General features: G+C 44.0%; 4 protein-coding genes across 4 annotated transcripts in view; 1 reads left to right on the top strand and 3 right to left on the bottom strand.

Annotated features, from left to right (window-relative positions):
• The window catches only part of fars2 (phenylalanyl-tRNA synthetase 2, mitochondrial), a 25,125-nt gene extending 24,150 nt beyond the window's left edge, over positions 1 to 975 (bottom strand). The window contains exon 1 of the mRNA XM_037456492.2: positions 846 to 975. The gene's annotated coding sequence lies outside the window, so the exon portion shown is untranslated. The remainder of the gene's footprint in view (positions 1 to 845) is intronic.
• An 80-nt stretch (positions 976 to 1,055) lies between these two features.
• On the top strand, positions 1,056 to 12,929 carry LOC119198905 (LYR motif-containing protein 4B). Its single transcript, XM_037456500.2, has 3 exons — positions 1,056 to 1,210; positions 2,918 to 3,038; positions 12,634 to 12,929. Exons 1-3 carry the CDS (start codon positions 1,125 to 1,127, stop codon positions 12,682 to 12,684), a joined length of 258 nt encoding a protein of 85 aa, XP_037312397.1. The 5' UTR covers positions 1,056 to 1,124; the 3' UTR covers positions 12,685 to 12,929.
• Positions 12,930 to 14,535: 1,606 nt separating this feature from the next.
• Positions 14,536 to 15,489, bottom strand: ppp1r3g (protein phosphatase 1 regulatory subunit 3G). Its single transcript, XM_037456497.2, has one exon. The coding sequence runs from the start codon at positions 15,357 to 15,359 to the stop codon at positions 14,598 to 14,600; it is 762 nt and encodes a 253-aa protein (XP_037312394.2). The 5' UTR covers positions 15,360 to 15,489; the 3' UTR covers positions 14,536 to 14,597.
• A 1,000-nt stretch (positions 15,490 to 16,489) lies between these two features.
• Positions 16,490 to 18,690, bottom strand: LOC119198904 (cytochrome b5). The gene is made up of 5 exons (XM_037456499.2): positions 18,385 to 18,690; positions 17,486 to 17,614; positions 17,381 to 17,410; positions 17,081 to 17,115; positions 16,490 to 16,984 (listed from the first exon to the last, which is right to left on the bottom strand). Exons 1-5 carry the CDS (start codon positions 18,520 to 18,522, stop codon positions 16,906 to 16,908), a joined length of 411 nt encoding a protein of 136 aa, XP_037312396.2. The 5' UTR covers positions 18,523 to 18,690; the 3' UTR covers positions 16,490 to 16,905.
• Positions 18,691 to 19,096: the final 406 nt, after the last annotated feature.

Here is a 19,096-nt window from a genome sequence, read left to right as displayed (position 1 = left end):
TTTTCGTACCGTCAATAAACCCCACAAAACAATCAGAGCAGATACGTTTACGTATTCTTTGTGTATCGAGGGACGAAGCTGCATTAAAACCAACCAATCACTGTTCTGATTAAACAAGTAATCAAGTAACTAACAGATGAATCAACAAGGACAAAAGAAAAGGCTGAATGACGCATCACATCTTCTACTTCACGGTTGACCTTTACACTAACACACAGCCGGACATCAACACACAGGAAGTGTCTCTGACCTTTCACACATCCACTGCTAAAGAGCACGCTGCACACACACACACACACACACACACACACACACACACAATGTACTCAGGTGTTTTTCAATGCTCATCCAAAAGGACGTCAGGCCCCCAGAGGTCAAAGGTCAGAGACTGTCCTCAACACCACGACCTGTGAGTACGCACAATACTCGAGAAAGGGACACAATCACAGGTTGAAGCTGAGGCCATTTAAGGGGACATTCCAAGGGACATGGTCATTTAAAAGGACATGGGGACAGTGTCAACAGATGTGAAGACCAACATGGCCACAAACCATCACGCGCATGCACGATAACACACGTGCACTCTTAAGGGTTCCTCATGTGTCAACGAGGCTTTCATTGAAGCTGCAGTCCTGTCACTGGTGTTTGTAGCATTGCAGCTAACCTGCTAACCCACAACAGGATATTTTAGAGGGTAATACAAGCCCTTTGTAAGTCCAACATGGTGCCGAGATTCATCCCAAGGTCAGGGGCTACAACCTGATAATATAGCTAATTTATAAAAGAGCATCATACGTGTGTTATTGTGGACTTTTAAGAGATTAACATGAGCAAAGCTAACTCACCTTCTGTCGCTCTCCAGACGCAGCAGAGTTTGCGAGGACGCGCCTGTGCTCGCGCTAAACTTTACAATGTATTACAAATTTACCGAACTGATGTTTTGAGTATTTTCACAAACATAGATTGTTTCAATATGGATTTGATTAGAAATAAGGGATTCAAGTAAATTACAAAACTAGATATTAGGTGATTTATGATCAGGCGCTCCGTGGACGTCACTGAGGGGGCCTCCTACAAAGGGCTGTTGCGCGGTCGGGGAGCAGCGTCGTTAGCATAGCAACATCATGGCGGCGTCCGTACGATCGCAGGTGATTTCTTTGTACAGAATGATGCTGACGGAGAGCAAGAAGTTTCCCTCGTACAACTACAGGTGAGAGAGGAAATCCGACCAGGACGCACAAACCTCTCGGCCCCTTTACAGCGGCTGTCAGCGGCGGGAAAAGATGCTAATGTCGCGGCTAACGGCTCAGCGTGCAGTGTTTACATGGGATGACCTGCCTGATGTCAGTGTGTCATAACCGCTTTTCAATTCTTATAAAACACAGCATGGGATGGATTAAATACTCAGATAATTCAGTTAGAGTAGTTATACCACACCGTGGAAGTACTCGACATTAAGGGAATCTCCTGCACTTAATCCTCACTGAAGTCAGTATGTTAGTAGTATTGGACACTTCAGGTGAGTAAGAAAATAATCTAATTAAACATATTGTATTACACCTCACCTTAAATGTAATGTTTCATTATTCAAATGATACATCTAGAGAGAAAGTAGTAAATATATGTTTAAATAATGTTTTAATATTCATTGTTAGTAGCTGTCTATGTAGGCAGTAGTAGTATGGTGTATTAGTTGGAGTAACGTTATACGATATTGGTAGAATATTTATTCAAGAATTCAAGTTGTTCTTTGAAGAGTTGAGGAATAAAGTAATTCATGAATAGAAGAGGAGGAGGAGGAGGATGAGGAAGCAGGAAGAAGGAAGGAAGTAGATGCAGAGGAGGATGTGGAAGGAAATAGAGGTTTAGGAAGAGAGTATTTTACGGATATTGCGACAGGTTTTGCTACATTCTTTGGCAAGTTTATTTCTAAATTATCATAATTCTTGCAGTTAATCTAATAAAATTGATTTATTTAATTAATAACATTCAACATTTGTCATCTCAAGTGCTCCATTCGGTGATTGTTGGGATGCAGCAGTTTGTTCTTCCCTCTTTCTGCTGTTTGAGTTCAGAGCGTCGTTGACCTTTGACCTGATTGGTCGGATCCTGTCGGGCCTCACTCTGACTTCTGAGCTTCGACTTGATTTTTGATCAAATACTTTATAAATTCTATTTTGTATTCAGGTTTAAAGCCAAAAGTAGGTGAGTGAGCTCCTAAACTTTGAATTAGAGCTCTTTAAACCGCTCTAATCTCTGCTGTGTTTAAGGCAGGTACAAATAAATGAGGCAGAAACACCGGCTGAAGTGTTTTGATGCTGTCGCCATGGAAACTAATGACTTGTCAGTTGGAGATAAGTCTCTGGTGAAGATTTAAACATCTTGAGGTTTTAAAGTAAAGAAGAAGCAGCCTTTAAATGAACACTAAAGAGCATCACACACACACACACACACACACACACACACTGAGCATTGATCGCCTCCTGTGATCTTGTGTCTTGTGGTCGGATCCCTGCTGACCTTCGACCACAGAGAGGCTCTTAACATCAAATTTAATGACTCTGTTTTTATACCACTTAATTCAAGCTTTTAGGAGCTGCTGTGGAAATATTTAATACTCTTAAAATAATCTATATTAGTTTAACATTTAGAATATTGTCTTTACAGTTGGAGAAACCTAAGTGATAATCAACATCATTGATAAAATGTCCCTCATTGAAAGCACACTAACTGTTGATTTGGTTGCATCTTGTTCTCTTTTCTCTCCTCTGATGACATGCACCTTTCTGTGTTTTCATCTGAATGTTTGTTTAGATGCTTGTTTTATATAAACCGTTTTTCTTTGTCTCCACTGAACATATTTGTCATTTTTATTATTTTCTTTCCTCAACCTTTTTTAAAAAATTTATTTTTGCAGAACTTATGCACTGCGGCGGGTGCGTGATGCCTTCAGGGCCAACGGGACATTGGAGGATCCGAGAGCTGTGGAGAGACTGGTGGTGGAGGGACAGCAGACACTGGCTTTGATAAAGAGACAGGTGACACACACACACACACACACCCTCTGTTGGAGCTATATTGTTATTTTTGTTTATTTTGGGCTTGAGTTAATTTATAGCTTCATTTATTCATTTATTTTCTTGCTAAGGTTAATTTGGTTTATTTTGTATTTATGCTTTACTTGTATTGTCGTTTATTGGTCACATGGTGTTATGTTCATTTGCATAAAGTAGGTCAAGGTGGGAGGTGCTTCAGGCTAGGAGGGCATATGGTTTTTTACCAGCGTGAGAGAGGCAGCAGGAATGTCTGTGAGCTTACTTATGTGTGTGAATAAACCTCCTTCAACTCAATCTTGGTATGGACAGCACTTTGCTTTGGTACCTCTGAACCTGCGTAAAGCCTAACCATGACCTAGCCTCAAGTGGCCATTTGAGAAGTTTGTTATTATTTGTTTGGTTTAAGTTTATGGACAAATGGCCACTACATTAAGTAAAAAACCCGCCCTGGATATATCGTTGGTTTACGTGGATACTGGACTTGTCGTTTGCTGGATTACCGTTTGGAAAGTGGATTACTCACCTGGATGCGGGAGACAAACAAAGGAAAGGGCCTAGGAGCCAGGAGGCGTGGGCTGGATACAGTGCAAACATCGAATAATACGACCCATCCGACAGTGTAAAGTTTCCTTGGACACCGTACTGGATAACGGTGACACTACTGGAGCGCTGGAGCCGCACTACGGAGTGGAGGACATTATTTGTTGCAATTTGAATTTGCAAAGGCCCAAAGCCTTCACAGGTGATGCGCACGGCCGCGCGCAACAACAACAGCTACTGCGTGCATTCAACTCTGTGTACAAAGGCAACCACCGCAACAAACAAAGTTCCACGAGGTATGTGCTTTATTCAGTCTTTGCAAACAACTCTGTGTGTGTACATGACCGACAACAACAAAGAGTAAAATGTCTGACGTTGCATCTAAAGCCACGAGCGACACGGCGCTTCCTACAAGAAGACGCACAAGTTTTACTGCTAAAGGAATGATGTTTTTTATGCAAACGTGTCAGGAAAAGAGATCGATGCAATGCAGACGAGCCAAATCGTGTATGAATCAGATGGATAAGTTGATGCATTCTGCAGACAATATTGATGCAGTCAAGTCTCTTTTGGATCAAATGATAATATGTGTTGATGAGGCAAAACAACATCATTTGTCATTTATGTCACTGGACATACCTCAGGATGAGAAGGAGAAACAAGATAAATATTTTGAACAAAAGGAAAAGTGTTTTTCAAGCTTTATTGATGACGTCAAAGGTTGGTTATCAAACACAGGCCATTCATATGAACTTCCGATTAAACCACCTGATAATCCAACTGGTATTGGGCCTGAGGACAGTGTATCCAATAAAGGTTCTGCAATGTGTTCAAAGGCTGGTTCTAAGCTCTCAAAGACTTCATCCAGTTCATCCGCAAAACTATTAGCGCAAGCAGAAAGAGCAGCGTTACAGGAACGCATGGTTGCTCTGAAACAAAGGCATATTTTGGAGGATCAGGAGGAACAAATACGACTTGAACAAGAGGACTTGCGTAAGAAACAGGAACATTTAAGGAGAGAAAAGGAACAACTTGCTCTGGAGGCAGAATTAAAGGTGACAAATGCAAAATTGGAGGTTCTGGAAGTAAGCTCAAAGTGTGGCGGTAACGTGTCAAGATGTGCATCTCAAACATCAGATGGTATGAATTCTTACTTGAAAAGGTCAGAAACTCAAGGGACATATGAACTAAATCCGAATGCTGAACGCTATGTGCCCACCAATAAAAGCTTTGAACCTACCTCCAGTCGCTTGTTAAATTCTGTCCCTGTTGGTGTTCAACCCATCAATTCTCTGGACATTTTGAACATCATGCAGCGTCAAAATGAAATAACTACGCTGTTGGTCCAACAAAACACAGCCTCTGCCCTGCCTATGAGAAATATACCTGTATTTGATGGTGATCCCCTGTATTTCAAATCTTTTCTCAGAGCCTTTGAAAATTGCATTGAGGATAAAACTCAAAATTTCAGTGATTGTTTGTACTTTCTAGAACAGTATACAAGGGGGCAACCAAGAGACATTGTAAGAAGTTGTCAACATATGCCCTCTGAACCAGGTTATCAAAGAGCAAAAGCGCTTTTGATTGAACATTTTGGCAGTGAACATAAGATCTCTTCTGCTTACATGGACAAAATCAACAACTGGCCCTCAATAAAACCTGAGGATGTTAATGCTTTGCAGTCATTTGCTTTGTTCCTTCGAGGTTGCTCCAATATAGTACATCATATAAAGTATATGAAGGAGTTGGACATGCCAGCTAACCTCAGGACGATCCTAATGAAACTCCCATACAAGCTGAGGGAAAAGTGGAGAAATGTGGCATGTGACATACTGGAACAAACTGGAAACAGAGCAGTGTTTGTTGATTTTGTGAATTTTATTGAAAAACAAGTCAAAATTGTTTCAGATCCTCTGTTTGGAAATATTAATGATGTTTCTCCAGCCAGCTATACAAAGCTATCCATGCAAGTTAACCAGAAAAGGAAAAGTGGTACATTTGCCACCAGCATTAATGCACCAAAGGATGGACATAGAGAAATGGAAAACTCGACAGCTCACAGTAACCAGCTCAAATGTATGTTCTGCTATCTTACCAATCACACTCTGGAAAAATGCTTTCAGTTTAGAAGAAAGACACAACAGGACAAGATTCAGTTTCTAAAGGAGAAGGGCGTTTGTTTTGGGTGCTTGAAACATGGACACACGAGCAAAGACTGTAGGAGTCGTTTGGATTGTGAAGTGTGTCACAGGAAACACCCATCTGTCCTGCATGTGGAGAAGGATATTACAAGGATAACCTCCAAAGAAACTGTAAGCACTGTACCCGGGAAGCAGCAGACGTGTGGTCATATTGGGGCTGGTGATGAGGATACTGCCGTCTTTTCCATTGTGGCTGTGCAGGTGAAAAGTCAGAAAAGTAATAGAGTTGTGCATACTTATGCTTTCCTGGATCCTGGGAGCTCTGGTACCTTCTGTACTACAAGTTTGGCTGAAAGGCTGGGAGTATCAGGAAAAAACTGTAATGTAGTGTTGAGGACAATGGGGCAGACTAAAACCATTAACACTACTATAGTTACCGGTCTGGAGGTGTCTGGATTCGACACCGATGATTTTATTGAGCTACCATCTGTTCTGACACAAACAAAAATGCCTGTATCTAAAGTCAATGTGCCATGTCAGGATGATGTTGCCAAATGGGCGTATTTGAGTAGCATTAGGCTACATGAAGTAGATGCAGATGTAGACTTGCTCATTGGAACCGACTCTTCTAAAGTTTTGGAGCCATGGGAACTGATAAACAGTCAATGCGGTGGACCGTATGCAGTGAGGACCAGAGTTGGCTGGGTCATAAACGGGCCTCTTCGTGCTGGAGACTCTGAAGGTACTGGTGTCAAATCAGGATGCATTGTTGTAACTGCTAATCACATATCTGTGGAACACTTGGAAAGTATGTTGATGCAACAGTATAATCATGACTTTATTGAAAGAACAAGTGATGAACAACTTGAGATGTCAAGAGAAGACATTAAATTCATGAAAATTGTGGAGAGTACGACAGTGCTTAACAATGAACATTATTACATTGACTTACCTTTCAGAGTTGACAATCCTGTTTTGCCAAATAATCGCTGCATCGCACTACAAAGACTCCAAGGCCTGAAGAGGAGATTTAATAGAGATATTTCATTCAAGGCTCAATACGTTGATTTCCTTAACAACATGTTAAAACAAGGATATGCAGAAAAGGTTCCCACAAATGAGCCCACTCTGGAACAAGGAAAGGTGTGGTACATTCCCCACCATGGTGTACATCATCCAACCAAAGGAAAGTTGCGTGTTGTGTTTGATTGCGGCTGTACTTATAAGGGTACATCATTGAACAGTCAGCTCCTGCAGGGCCCAGACTTTACTAACACGCTAATTGGTGTCCTCCTTCGGTTTAGAGAAGAGCCCATCGCTGTTATGGCTGATATCAACGCCATGTTCCATCAGGTCCGGGTTCCATATAAGCACGTTAACTTCTTGCGCTTTCTATGGTGGCCCAATGGAGACGCTACAGCGGAGCCAGAGGAATACAGGATGTGCGTGCATTTGTTTGGAGCTGTATCCTCACCAAGCTGCTCAAACTATGCACTGAGGAGAACTGCTGAGGATAATGCACTGCAATACTCACCCGATGTCCTCCGTACAGTCAAGACAAATTTCTACGTGGATGACTGTCTTAAGTCTACTGTGACAGAGGAAGATGCAGTGGAGCTCATACATGGATTAACATCTCTCTGTAAAAAGGGCGGCTTCCATCTCCAAAAGTGGGTCACAAATAACTCAAATGTGTTTGCACTTATTCCTAGTGACATCAGAGCAGTGGGTTTGGGGAACATGGATTTGGACAGAGATCAACTCCCTGTGGAAAGAGCTCTGGGGATGCAATGGTGTGTTCAAGGAGATACGTTCAGCTTCAGGACTGCAGTGCAGGAACGTCCACACACTAGGAGGGGCATCCTTTCTGTGGTGAGCTCTCTTTACGACCCGCTGGGGTTTCTGTCTCCTTTTATAATACCTGCCAAGTTACTGTTACAGGAGCTGTGCAGAATGAACTTCAAGTGGGATGAGCCAGTTCCCCATGACGTCTCCGAACATTGGTCTGAGTGGCTCTCTGAACTTCAGCATATGAGTGGATTTAAGGTGGAACGGTGTATTAAACCCAAAACCTTTGGAACACAAGTGAAAGCAGAACTGCATCATTTTTCAGATGCCAGTCAAACAGGATATGGCACTGTTTCATACTTGAGATTGGAGAGCACTGACAATGTGCATGTTTCATTTATCACAGGCAAGGCTCGTGTCGCTCCTCTAAAGCAACTAACCATTCCACGCCTTGAACTTGCTGCAGCTGTGCTTGCTGTTCGAGTGAACACAATGCTGTTGAAAGAGCTACAGTTGCCATTGCAAAGGTCATTCTTTTGGACTGATAGCACTACTGTTCTCAAGTACATCTTCAATGAAACAAAGCGCTTTCACACATATGTTGCCAATCGTGTCAGCACCATAAGAGAATCCACAGACAAAGATCAGTGGAGGTATGTAAACACCAAAGACAATCCTGCAGATGAAGCTTCTCGAGGACTAAGAGCTCAGGAGTTTGGGAAAGGAAAGTGGCTAAAAGGACCGGACTTTTTGCTCTTGCCCCCCACCAGGTGGCCAAAGCTTGACTTGGACTCCTCTTCCATTCCATCTGATGATACGGAGGTGAAAAGGGAACTCAAGGTGAATGTTGTTACAATACACAGTGACAATCCCCTCAGTCAGCTCATTCACTATTTTTCATCCTGGAGAAAGCTTAAAACATCAGTGGCCTGGCTGATGGAGCTGAAAGAAAGACTTTTACTTTTGAGCCAAAAGAGGAAAGAATATGTGGTCAACCAGAATGAGAATGTGGAAAAGGAGATTAAAAAATTCAAAGCCGCACTTGGAAAATCCAGCTTGACACCAGAGCGCTTGGAGGAAGCCGAAAAGGCAATAATTCAGTTTGCGCAAAACCAAAGATTCAGTACTGAAATTTCCTCACTAAAACGTGACCCAAAGACTGTTTTTAAAGACAGTCCTCTGTATCGCCTCGACCCCTTCATCGAAGATGGCATCCTCAGAGTTGGTGGACGTCTGTTTAAATCTGCACTGCCGTGGGAGGTAAAGCATCCTGTGATTCTGTCAAAGGATTTGCACGTTTCCCAGCTCATATTGCGTTACATCCATTGCCAACTTGGACATGCTGGACGCAATCACATGCTGCACAGATTGAGACAGAAGTATTGGATCATAAATGCCAACTCTGCGGCCAGGAAGATTCTCTCACAATGTACAGTGTGCAGAAGGTACAGAGGAAAGCTTGGAGAACAGAAGATGTCCGACTTACCGGAGGAACGAGTTGTGCCTGATAACGCACCCTTTACAAATGCGGGAGTGGACTATTTTGGACCATTGGAGGCGAGGAGAGGTAGAACTATGCTGAAGCGATATGGAGTGATATTTACTTGTATGAGTAGCCGCGCAGTACACCTTGAGGTGGCGCACTCCCTCGACACAGACTCCTGCATCAATGCTGTGCGAAGATTTATCTGCAGAAGAGGACCTGTGATAAGTATAAGGTCAGATAACGGCACAAATTTTGTTGGTGCGAAGAAGGAACTGAGGCAGGCATTGGCCGCTTTAAATCATTCTAAAATTGAAAGGACTTTTGTGCAGGAAGGAATGACGTGGAGTTTTAACACCCCAGCTGCATCTCACCAAGGTGGCGTTTGGGAACGTTTGATTCGCTCTGTGCGCAGTGTACTTACCTCTGTTGTTGGACATCAACTGCTGGACGAGGAAGGCCTGCAAACGCTGTTTTGCGAGGTGGAAGCGATACTCAATGACCGGCCAATAACTAAGGCTTCAGAAGATCCCAATGATTTAGAAGCGCTTACTCCAAATCACATTCTCCTGTTAAAAGGCAAGCCTATTCTGCCATTAGGTCTGTTCGAGAAATCTGATCTGTACATTAAGAGGAGATGGAGGCAAGTGCAGTACGTTGCGGAGCTTTTCTGGAAAAGGTGGACAGCAGAGTATTTGCTTGTAATGCAAGAAAGGCAAAAGTGGATGAAGCAGAAGAGAAACTTTATTCCAGGAGATATTGTTGTAATCGCTGATGCCACAGCTCCAAGAGGCTCATGGATGATGGGCAGAGTTCTAAGCACCACAGCTAACTCCAGAGGACTGGTTCGCTCGGTGAAGGTCCAAACGAAGAACAGCATCCTGGACAGACCAATAACCAAGCTCTGTCTTCTCTTGGAGGCAAATAATTGACTATACAATTCATTCTTTCTCCTATCTCTGTCTTCCATCTATTTGTTTCTTTCAGGTGTGGAGAATGCAAAGATGTGAAGATTTCAGTTTAATGCTTAAGCTACAATTAGAGAATAGCTCCTTTTTTGATAAAGGTTAATTGTGGGTAAAGTACCGTCACAATTAGGGGCTGGGTTGTTGGAGCTATATTGTTATTTTTGTTTATTTTGGGCTTGAGTTAATTTATAGCTTCATTTATTCATTTATTTTCTTGCTAAGGTTAATTTGGTTTATTTTGTATTTATGCTTTACTTGTATTGTCGTTTATTGGTCACATGGTGTTATGTTCATTTGCATAAAGTAGGTCAAGGTGGGAGGTGCTTCAGGCTAGGAGGGCATATGGTTTTTTACCAGCGTGAGAGAGGCAGCAGGAATGTCTGTGAGCTTACTTATGTGTGTGAATAAACCTCCTTCAACTCAATCTTGGTATGGACAGCACTTTGCTTTGGTACCTCTGAACCTGCGTAAAGCCTAACCATGACCTAGCCTCAAGTGGCCATTTGAGAAGTTTGTTATTATTTGTTTGGTTTAAGTTTATGGACAAATGGCCACTACACCCTCATTAACTCTGGGCTAATCACCTCACGGTTTGTCACGTTGTTCCCATAATGCACCAGCAGCCTGTCAGCTTGCCTCTTTCATCTCAACACACACACACTGTTAGTTTTGCATTTGGCCCAATCTTGAATGAAGTCATTTGCATATTGGTGACAGGAGAGGATCAATAAATATGATTCCTTTACAAACTGATGACTGATGACTAAGGTTCATCCTGATGGGACCACGAATAATGAACATAGATCAATATATATTAATATATGGTTTGTTTCAATAAAACAAAAACAAACCAATCTCATTTTCCTCCCAAAGCACCAAACTCACAGCGTGACTCATTGTGTCAAACCCCTCGTTTTATACGCTTTATTTACAGCGCGTCGTCTCCTCTGCAGCACACACACACACACACACACACAGGATTATTCGTCATGTCATTAACACTTTACCTGCCTACCTTTCACCTTCCAAACAAGCCCCAGACCCCCCCCCCCTGTTAGAACAAACAAACACTGTTGTTTTCCAGGGCTTTTTGTTGGTTAGTTTCTGTTCTATTCTTAGAAGTCTGGTTCTGATGCAACAATGATCCCCCCCCTCCCCCCCCCCCCCCAACACACACACTCTGTTTCTTTGACTTGGCTTCATTGCCACGTGTTGGCCAGGTGTCAATCAATGAGACGGGATATGCAGCGGTGGGACCTCATGACGGACATCTCCAAGGTCACAGATACTGTAACAGAGGGGGGTTGTAAACGAAGACGTCCCATTGGTCCTGTTTAAAGAAGACTGGCGCTCTCTCACACACACACACACACACACACACACACACACACACACACAGCGCGCGTTCTTCAAAGGTCATACCCGCCGTAGTATCGGATTGAAGTGTCTTCATGTCAGAATTGTTCTCCAACGAGATCGTGTGTCACTGATTGAGTGAACCTTTCAAAGTAAAAGCACACATGATACCCTCGTCTTCTGTTTAGATGATGAAGAACAACAAAATCATTTGGGGATCAATATAATCCGTATTGTCCTCGGAGGAATAATTTAGGGTTTAGAAGCAGCAACAGTCAAGTAGTTCAGATGCTTCACCCTCAGAACCTTCTCACATTTACTGGAAGTACGGAAAGGAAAGCAATTCAATCACCAGGATATGATGGCATTGAGGCACACACACACACACACACACACACACAGCAGGTGAGCAGAGGACATATTCAGGGAGGGACAAAGGGGGGAGCTGAGGGGGTCTGAGTGGGAGAAGGGAAAGCGAGTGATTTAATTGGCTGAAGCAGCGGGATGAGTGAGATGCAGAGACTCCGTCCTTCGGAGCCTCTTCCCCCGCCTCGCTGTCCGTCCCACAGCGAGCTCGAGCAGACACAAAGACATCACAGAAAACCATCGGTCCCCGTTGAGTCCGCTTCAAAGTCCAACAACGTGGACCTCTGGTAAAGTCGGGACACCACGACGTCCCAGATGAACCAGCGTCCTTCAGGTTGTGTCTGATTGGTCGTTGTAGACGAGGAGCTGGTTTGACGTGACCATAGATGTGTAACATGGACAACATGAGGGAGGGGGAATAAAGAATGTTCTACAAGTTGAGTGGAGGAAACTTTGTTTGAAATCTGGAGTCCATCTCAAAAGAATTTATCAAAGAATGAAGACGTTGACCTCACAAGTGAAAGATCACTTATTACTTTTTTCATCTCCTTCTGGTGATCTTCATGCACTCGGCGTCTCTTTGCGGTTGTCTTGTGTGTTTTGAACAGTTTCCATTTGTTAGGAGCTAAAGCCTAATTTACATGAGGGCCAGGCCTCCTGCATGCTGATTGGTTCAGAGGCCACCACTTGCCCCTCCTCCTGCACTAAGCACTCGTTTATGTGTGGAGGGAGTGCGCCCTCTGGTGGTGTTTAACAAAAATACTTTATTTACTTTTTGATTTCAAATATCAAAATCTTGAGGACATAATGATAAGAAATCCACCCTTTTTGATCTAAAACTGACCTTTGACCCTGTTAGAGAGTGTGTGTGTTTAATCATTGATCAATCAGGATCTCAAAGCTAAATGTCTTTGTCTTTGTCTCCGTCCCTGCAGGTGTCCATCGGGACGATGTATGCGACCCAGAAGAGCGTCGTGGACGACTGACGCCGGCAAACACAAGTGCATTGTGGGAAATGGCAGATTTTTTTGTTGTTGCACCAATCCATTTCTGATTATTGATCGATACATAAATATATAGATCTATTGATGTAGTTCTAATAACTAATGGCTCAGATATTTTACAAGTTACAGTAATGATCAGAACGTATTGATCCATGCATCTCAGATTTCTGTCTTTTTAACAAGTCGTCTGTAATGATCTGAAATATAAAAACTGATATTCACCCGTGTTTCTGATCAGATCATTTATTTCTAATAACATTAAACATGTTTAAAATCAAGCCAGTAATATTAAATGTTAGTTTGAAGTGTAAATGAACTCTTAAACATCAGCAGGAAGCTTCACTGATGAGTTTTTGTGAGTTTTATGTACTGTTGTTCTCGACTATGAGGACTGGTTCTCCTCGTCTTCATGACCCATAAATCCATATTTGCTCCTGTGATCAGGTGGAGCCCCCAGGACGAGGTGACTGACCCCCCACAGGTACCACCGGCTGCTTTTAATAGATCCGTGTGTTGGTTTTAGAGCGACACACACACACACACACACGTTGCTCAATCAGCAGGTGCTCTTTCATCAGACCTTTGTCCTTCAGCCTGAGGGCCTCCGAAGGGACGTAATGTCGCTGTCAGATTTTATTCGTATTTTAATGTTTAACATTTAATCCTCGAAACAAGATCCAGGTCAGTTGGGTTCTTCGGATTGATTCATGTAAACTACAACTCCCAAGATGCACCTCAACGCGACTCAAAGTGATTGACAGCTGTGCATTCTCCACAGCATGCAGCTAAGCATTGTGGGTCATTTTTAGATGCATCATTTGCTCTTCATTACCTTTATTAACATCATGATGTTCATGTAGGTAGAATATATGGCGCCATGGTCCTTGTCCTCCAGGTCACTTCCTTCATCGCCTTGTGTCGACACATCAAACAGATGTTGTCAGGTTGGTCAACAATGTATTCAGAGGGCTGAACTTTGACCCCCGGGTGAAGGGGACAGACAGGAGGACAGGGCGTACTGGACTCATCGGCCTTCTTGTTTTGGTGGATTTCCCAGAAAACAACGTTTCTGTAAACATTGTGATTTTAATCTGCCGGATAGATTTGAACAGAAGGAAGTAGTTAAATGCCCCGCTGCAGTAAAAGCACCGACATCAAGACTAGAAATACCACATTATGCAGAATAGTTTCTTTGATTGTAAAATAATGATTATCACGTCGACCTGGTTTTAATGACGTCATACACTGCTGCCAGTGCAGAGGATCTTTCTGGAGATAAATAAAGCAACCTGTGTTTTGGTTTTCTTGAGTAAATGAGATATTCTCTAATGTGATCTGTTATGTTGAATATTCAACGTGGACTCCAGCTGATGGACGTAGTGCAGCAACAAAGAACCACGATTCATCAAAAGCAGAAGAGTTTATTGATTGATCATTTTGTCAAAACACTTCATCATCCTCGCCACAAAAAGCGTTCAGAGATCAGATTCTAGTTCTTTCCACCAATCACATTCTCATCTGAGCTCAAATTAATGAGCTACGTCTTATTTTGGCAATGTCCCACATCCTGGTGCTGGTCCACAGAGCAGCAGAGAGCGAGGCACGTTTTCCTCCTCAAAGGAGGTCCGGCCAAAACGTCCACTGTGTTGTTGCCATGAGACGTGGACGAATAAAAAGAGAAAGTAAATTTGAACTTCTGACCTCCAAAAGACTCAAAGTGTTATTAAGCAGGTGCGACACAGTAAAGACAAAACTGCTTTGACGCACAGAGTTGTCGGTTGAATGGAGAGGTTTGGAGGTTTTACGCACAGAGTTGTAGGTTGAATGGAGAGATTTGGAGGTTTTACGCACAGAGTTGTCGGTTGAATGGAGAGGTTTGGAGGTTTTACGCGCGCTCAGTAGGCGTGGAACGCGGCGCTGAAACTCGGCGAGGTGCCGGGCATGCAGCGGTACCGCAGGGTGTAGTTCCTCCCCTCGTTGTTGTCCCAGAACTCCCCCTCTTCGCTCCGCACGTACACGGCGAAGTGAACGGCCGAGCTGGGGTCCATGAAGGGCGGCGTGTACACGGTGAAGCCGAAGCGCTCCCCCTCTTCCCCCGGCCGGGCCGCGGCACCGGGCAGGGCCTGTGCGTCCACGTAGGAGAGCCAGTCGTTGAAGGTGTACCTGAGTCCGACCTCTTTGTGGGTGCAGCTGGTCCGGACCCGGATCTGGCCCCGCACGTCCAACTGGGTGATGACGACCTTCTCCAGGCAGACGCGCAGCCGCTGGAGCCGCCGCTCTGCGTCCCGCGGCTCTGGGAAGCAGGCCACCAGCCGGTCCGTGTCCAGGCTGGACTTGAAGCTCTGGCACAGGTCGTTGAGGAAGTCGTGCTGCGGCGGCGGGAAGCTCTTGTGCCGCGACAGGACCTTGCTGGGGATCCGCGGCTCCTCCAGCGAGCTGAAGTGCTTCACGCTGGCCAGGTTGAGCCCCATGGAGTCGGCGAACTTTACGTGCTTCCCTCCGTTGCTCCCGGGGACTCCGGCCAGGAGCGCGGCCGGGTACGCGGGCAGGGACTGGGCTCTCCTCCGGTCCTTCATGAACCTCTCCAGGTGAGAAGCGTCCACCTCGTCGTCCAGATCTCCTTCCTCCTCCTCCTCCTCCTCCAGGCCGTTCTTCATCTCGCCCGGGGAGCGCGTCTCTCCTCCGGTGTGGATCCGGAGAGGCGAGCAGGAGGCCGGTGATGAGTCCGTGGCCTTCTCGGGGTTGTATATAGATGCCCCCCCCCCTCCTCTTCGGGACTGTGCGCGTGCTGATCCCCACGGACACGAGCACGGTCACATCAAAAAAATCAACTTTCACCTGTTTGCGTGCAGCGAGGCGGAAACACGTCATCGCTGTAAACAACGACGCCAACAATCACGAGGCTGTGCACGTAAGTGGGATACTTTACTCAGGTAGATGTACAAATACAACACCGTAGTACTCCATTAGAAAAAAGGTTTTCAAAAGGATTCTCACAAACTACAGAAGTATGCTCATCTTGGTGTTTCAGACGTATTCTCGTATTTTATTCTAGTAAAGTACAGAAGTATTATCATGTAGTTAATTACATAGGTATTATCATGTCGTATAGTAACAGAAGTATTCTCATATAGTAAAGTAACAGAAGTATTATCATATAGTAAAGTAACAGAAGTATTATCATGTAGAGTGTGATGATAAAATTTACTCAGTGAGATTTCAAGATAATAGTCTAGTTCCCAGGAAAAAAGGAAATAAAATTTATTTATTTTTATTTTGAACAAAAAACTCAAAAACCTGACTTTTTTTATTTTTTCTTCTTTATTTGTTACGCACCAAACACTGAGATTAATGGTTGGTACTAGTTGGTAATAAATGGTTGGTACTAGTTGGTAATAAATGGTTGGTACTAGTTGGTAATAAATGGTTGGTACTAGTTGGTAATAAATGGTTGGTACTAGTTGGTAATAAATGGTTGGTACTAGTTGGTAATAAATGGTTGGTACTAGTTGGTAATAAATGGTTGGTACTAGTTGGTAATAAATGGTTGGTACTAGTTGGTAATAAATGGTTGGTACTAGTTGGTAATAAATGGTTGGTACTAGTTGGTAATAAATGGTTGGTACTAGTTGGTAATAAATGGTTGGTACTAGTTCCCAGGGCCTGACATTCAGAGGTTCTGGATTCTTTTATTGAGACGTTAGATCTTAAAGGCAGAGGGAAGGTTTCTCTCTCTAAGGCTCTGGTGTGAGGGTCAAAGGTCAGAGAAGGTGAGAAGAAAATGGAGAACAGTTTGACTAATTTTATTAAATCAAAGCTTTTCACAAACTATAAAAAAACAGTAATTTAGTACAGTAAGTGCTTTTATACTGAAATAGCGTAATGGGATGGACGCTACGGTCACATGACTGCTGTTAGCTGCTGATTTGCATATTTATGAACTCATTTACAATCAGTGAAAATTATACATTCATTCATTTCTACATGATTTCACCAAACATCAGTAATTCAAAGTGTCAATGACTTCATTAGCATAACACCAGCCAATTGGTTGGTTTAACAGTGAGTGAAGTGCATCATGGGTAACTTCGTACTGGGAGTCAGAGACCAGAAGAGATGGTTTTATTCCACTGATCTGATTGGTGGTTGGTCTCTCCCCGCTGCCATTCTCTTGATGACATCACAGCTGCATGTGTGATGATGTCACTCAGAGATGCAGATGCGGTACATCAGTGTGACGATGGCTGCCGCCAAAACGGGGATCAACCAGTTAGTCCACCAACTGTAAAAAACAATGCTAGTTAATAACTAACTAACCGTAAGATAAACAATGCTAGTTAATGCTAACCAACTAGTGCTTGTTTGTGTGTGTGTGTACCTGGCGTTGTCCTTCAGAGTGGTCACAGGAGTTTCCTGTAAAACAAACCGCGTGATGAAGCAAAAAAACATTTACATCTGACTTAAAAAGACAAACTATTTATTATATGTATACAAAATAAATGGTAAGAAGGAAACAAACGGCTTCAGTCAGATGCACAGAAACTAATGAACTCCAGGGATTTTTATCCAAACAATATTAAATAAGTCACATGTCCTGAGTGTAGGTCAACTACGTTTCCCATGATGCAACTGGAAAACAACACACCTCCATGACATCATGCGTTGGCTGCTCACTTACCTCAGGTGTGGTGATCTTGTGTCGGTCATCCTGCAGACAGTTAGAGAGAGACAGTTAGGTCACATGACGTCCTTGGCCCCCCCCCCCCCTCAGGCAGACACTGACCGGGTGCAGCTCTCCGATCACCATGGCGGCGGACATCTCCCTGGCGTCGCTGGAGTGACCGACGTCCTCGAAGCTCTCGGTGGCGTTTCCTCCCGCCTGCTCCCTAAGCACCTCCTCTCCTCCGGGGTGCTGGTGTGAAAAACAAACGCCCTCTCACTCATCATTCAGCATAATACTGATTATATTATATGTATGTCTGTTTGTATGACCCCTCCCACCCCCGGGGTCAGCCAATGACTGCGCGGCTTCACAAGGCCGCCGCTTCAACGCGATGTTTCTCCTCCGACGACAGAAACACAAACCGCCTGAACTCTGCAAACCACGAGCCACGGTGCCCCGGCCCAGAGGTCAAAGGTCACGGCGCAAGCTGACGTCCTCTTCCAGGTCTGCTTTGCTTTAAAATCAGGGCGGGGTCTAGACAGGCATGTATGAGCCACTAAAGGGGGCATTGTGCTCCAGCACCTAGTTTGAGGGGGCACAACATTTATTTGAGGGGGCCAGGCCCCCTCTTGCCCCTGCCTAGACCCGGCCCTGTTTAAAATGCTCTTTAGGTTTATTGAGCGTATTATTGTTTCAAAATGTGGCATAAAATATCAGATGTAACAAAAGTCTGATTTAAAGTCTCCACTAACCATTAAATAAATGGATATAGATGTTCATGTTAACATGGACTTTAATCTTTAATCACAAACAGCTGACATGGACTGTTGGATATTGATAACAGTCTCTTCTTGAGCCCCTGAACTCACCACCGATCTGAATAAAGCCACATGTAGCGTCTCTTTTGACAACAACAATGCATCTTTTTAAGTTATTTTACAGGAGAGATAAACAGACGGAAGTTCTAATGAACGTTTCTGCTCAGGTTCACTTCTGTCGATGTAAAGCGGCTCCCTCACCTCCTCCAGGAACTTGGTGACATCGTACACTTTGTGCTGGATGATGATCCAAGTGGATTTGAAAGTGTTCTGCTGCTCGATCTCCGACAGCCGGAAGTATTTTACTCCTGCGGGACTTTTTTCCTCCTTTTCCCCCATTTGTGTGAATGGCGAGTCGGACCTTCAGACAGGAAGTGGCCGCTGACCGTCGACGGGCGTCGTTAAAGTGCCTGTTGGCGGTTGTGTAATCCCGCAGGGTGCAAACACACCGACATTTACCCCACTTTCTACCGATAAGCGCCGAGGTGCAGCCCGTGGTGAGTTCAGGGCCGACATCCAGCCCGTGGTGAGTTCAGGAACGTCCAGCTGAGTGGGACACAACACTAGTAGTGCGGGTTGTTTTTCAGAGTAAAAGTCTCGTTTAACCATGTGTGGCAACTGAATATAGGCTCTCATTAAGTATAGGCTTTGATAGTAAGTAAGTAAGTAACTTGTATGTTAGAATAATAAACAAATAACATGACATCATACAGAAACACTTTCTGACAGCTTTATTGTGCCTGCATTCTGTTTTGTATCAATTGTCCCCTTCAGTCAGCTCCGGGCTCCGGTCACATTTCGTCTTTAGCAACATTTCTACTTTATTTTGACAAGTTGGTTTCCGGTAAGAGGACATTTATTTCTGGCTGCTTCACGAACGCTTCAAAGTTCCTCGCACAGTGACTGGCTATTG

The sequence above is a fragment of the Pungitius pungitius genome, chromosome 19 (assembly GCF_949316345.1).
Source record: "Pungitius pungitius chromosome 19, fPunPun2.1, whole genome shotgun sequence".
Lineage (NCBI taxonomy): Eukaryota > Metazoa > Chordata > Actinopteri > Perciformes > Gasterosteidae > Pungitius > Pungitius pungitius.
The sequence above is the reverse complement of the archived record's forward strand: the minus strand, read 5'-3'. Positions and strand labels throughout refer to the sequence as shown.

Bases quoted from the DNA above. Each gene is read 5' to 3' on its own strand.
- LOC119198905 (XM_037456500.2), top strand. From the start codon at position 1,125: ATGGCGGCGTCCGTACGATCGCAGGTGATTTCTTTGTACAGAATGATG. The intron at 1,211-2,917 runs GTGAGAGAGGAA...TTATTTTTGCAG, and splicing joins TTTCCCTCGTACAACTACAG to AACTTATGCACTGCGGCGGG. The intron at 3,039-12,633 runs GTGACACACACA...CCGTCCCTGCAG, and splicing joins TGGCTTTGATAAAGAGACAG to GTGTCCATCGGGACGATGTA.
- ppp1r3g (XM_037456497.2), bottom strand. From the start codon at position 15,359: ATGAAGAACGGCCTGGAGGAGGAGGAGGAGGAGGAAGGAGATCTGGAC.
- LOC119198904 (XM_037456499.2), bottom strand. From the start codon at position 18,522: ATGGGGGAAAAGGAGGAAAAAAGTCCCGCAGGAGTAAAATACTTCCGG. The intron at 17,116-17,380 runs GTAAGTGAGCAG...TTTGTTTTACAG, and splicing joins ACAAGATCACCACACCTGAG to GAAACTCCTGTGACCACTCT. The intron at 16,985-17,080 runs GTACACACACAC...TGTTTTTTACAG, and splicing joins ACTCTGAAGGACAACGCCAG to TTGGTGGACTAACTGGTTGA.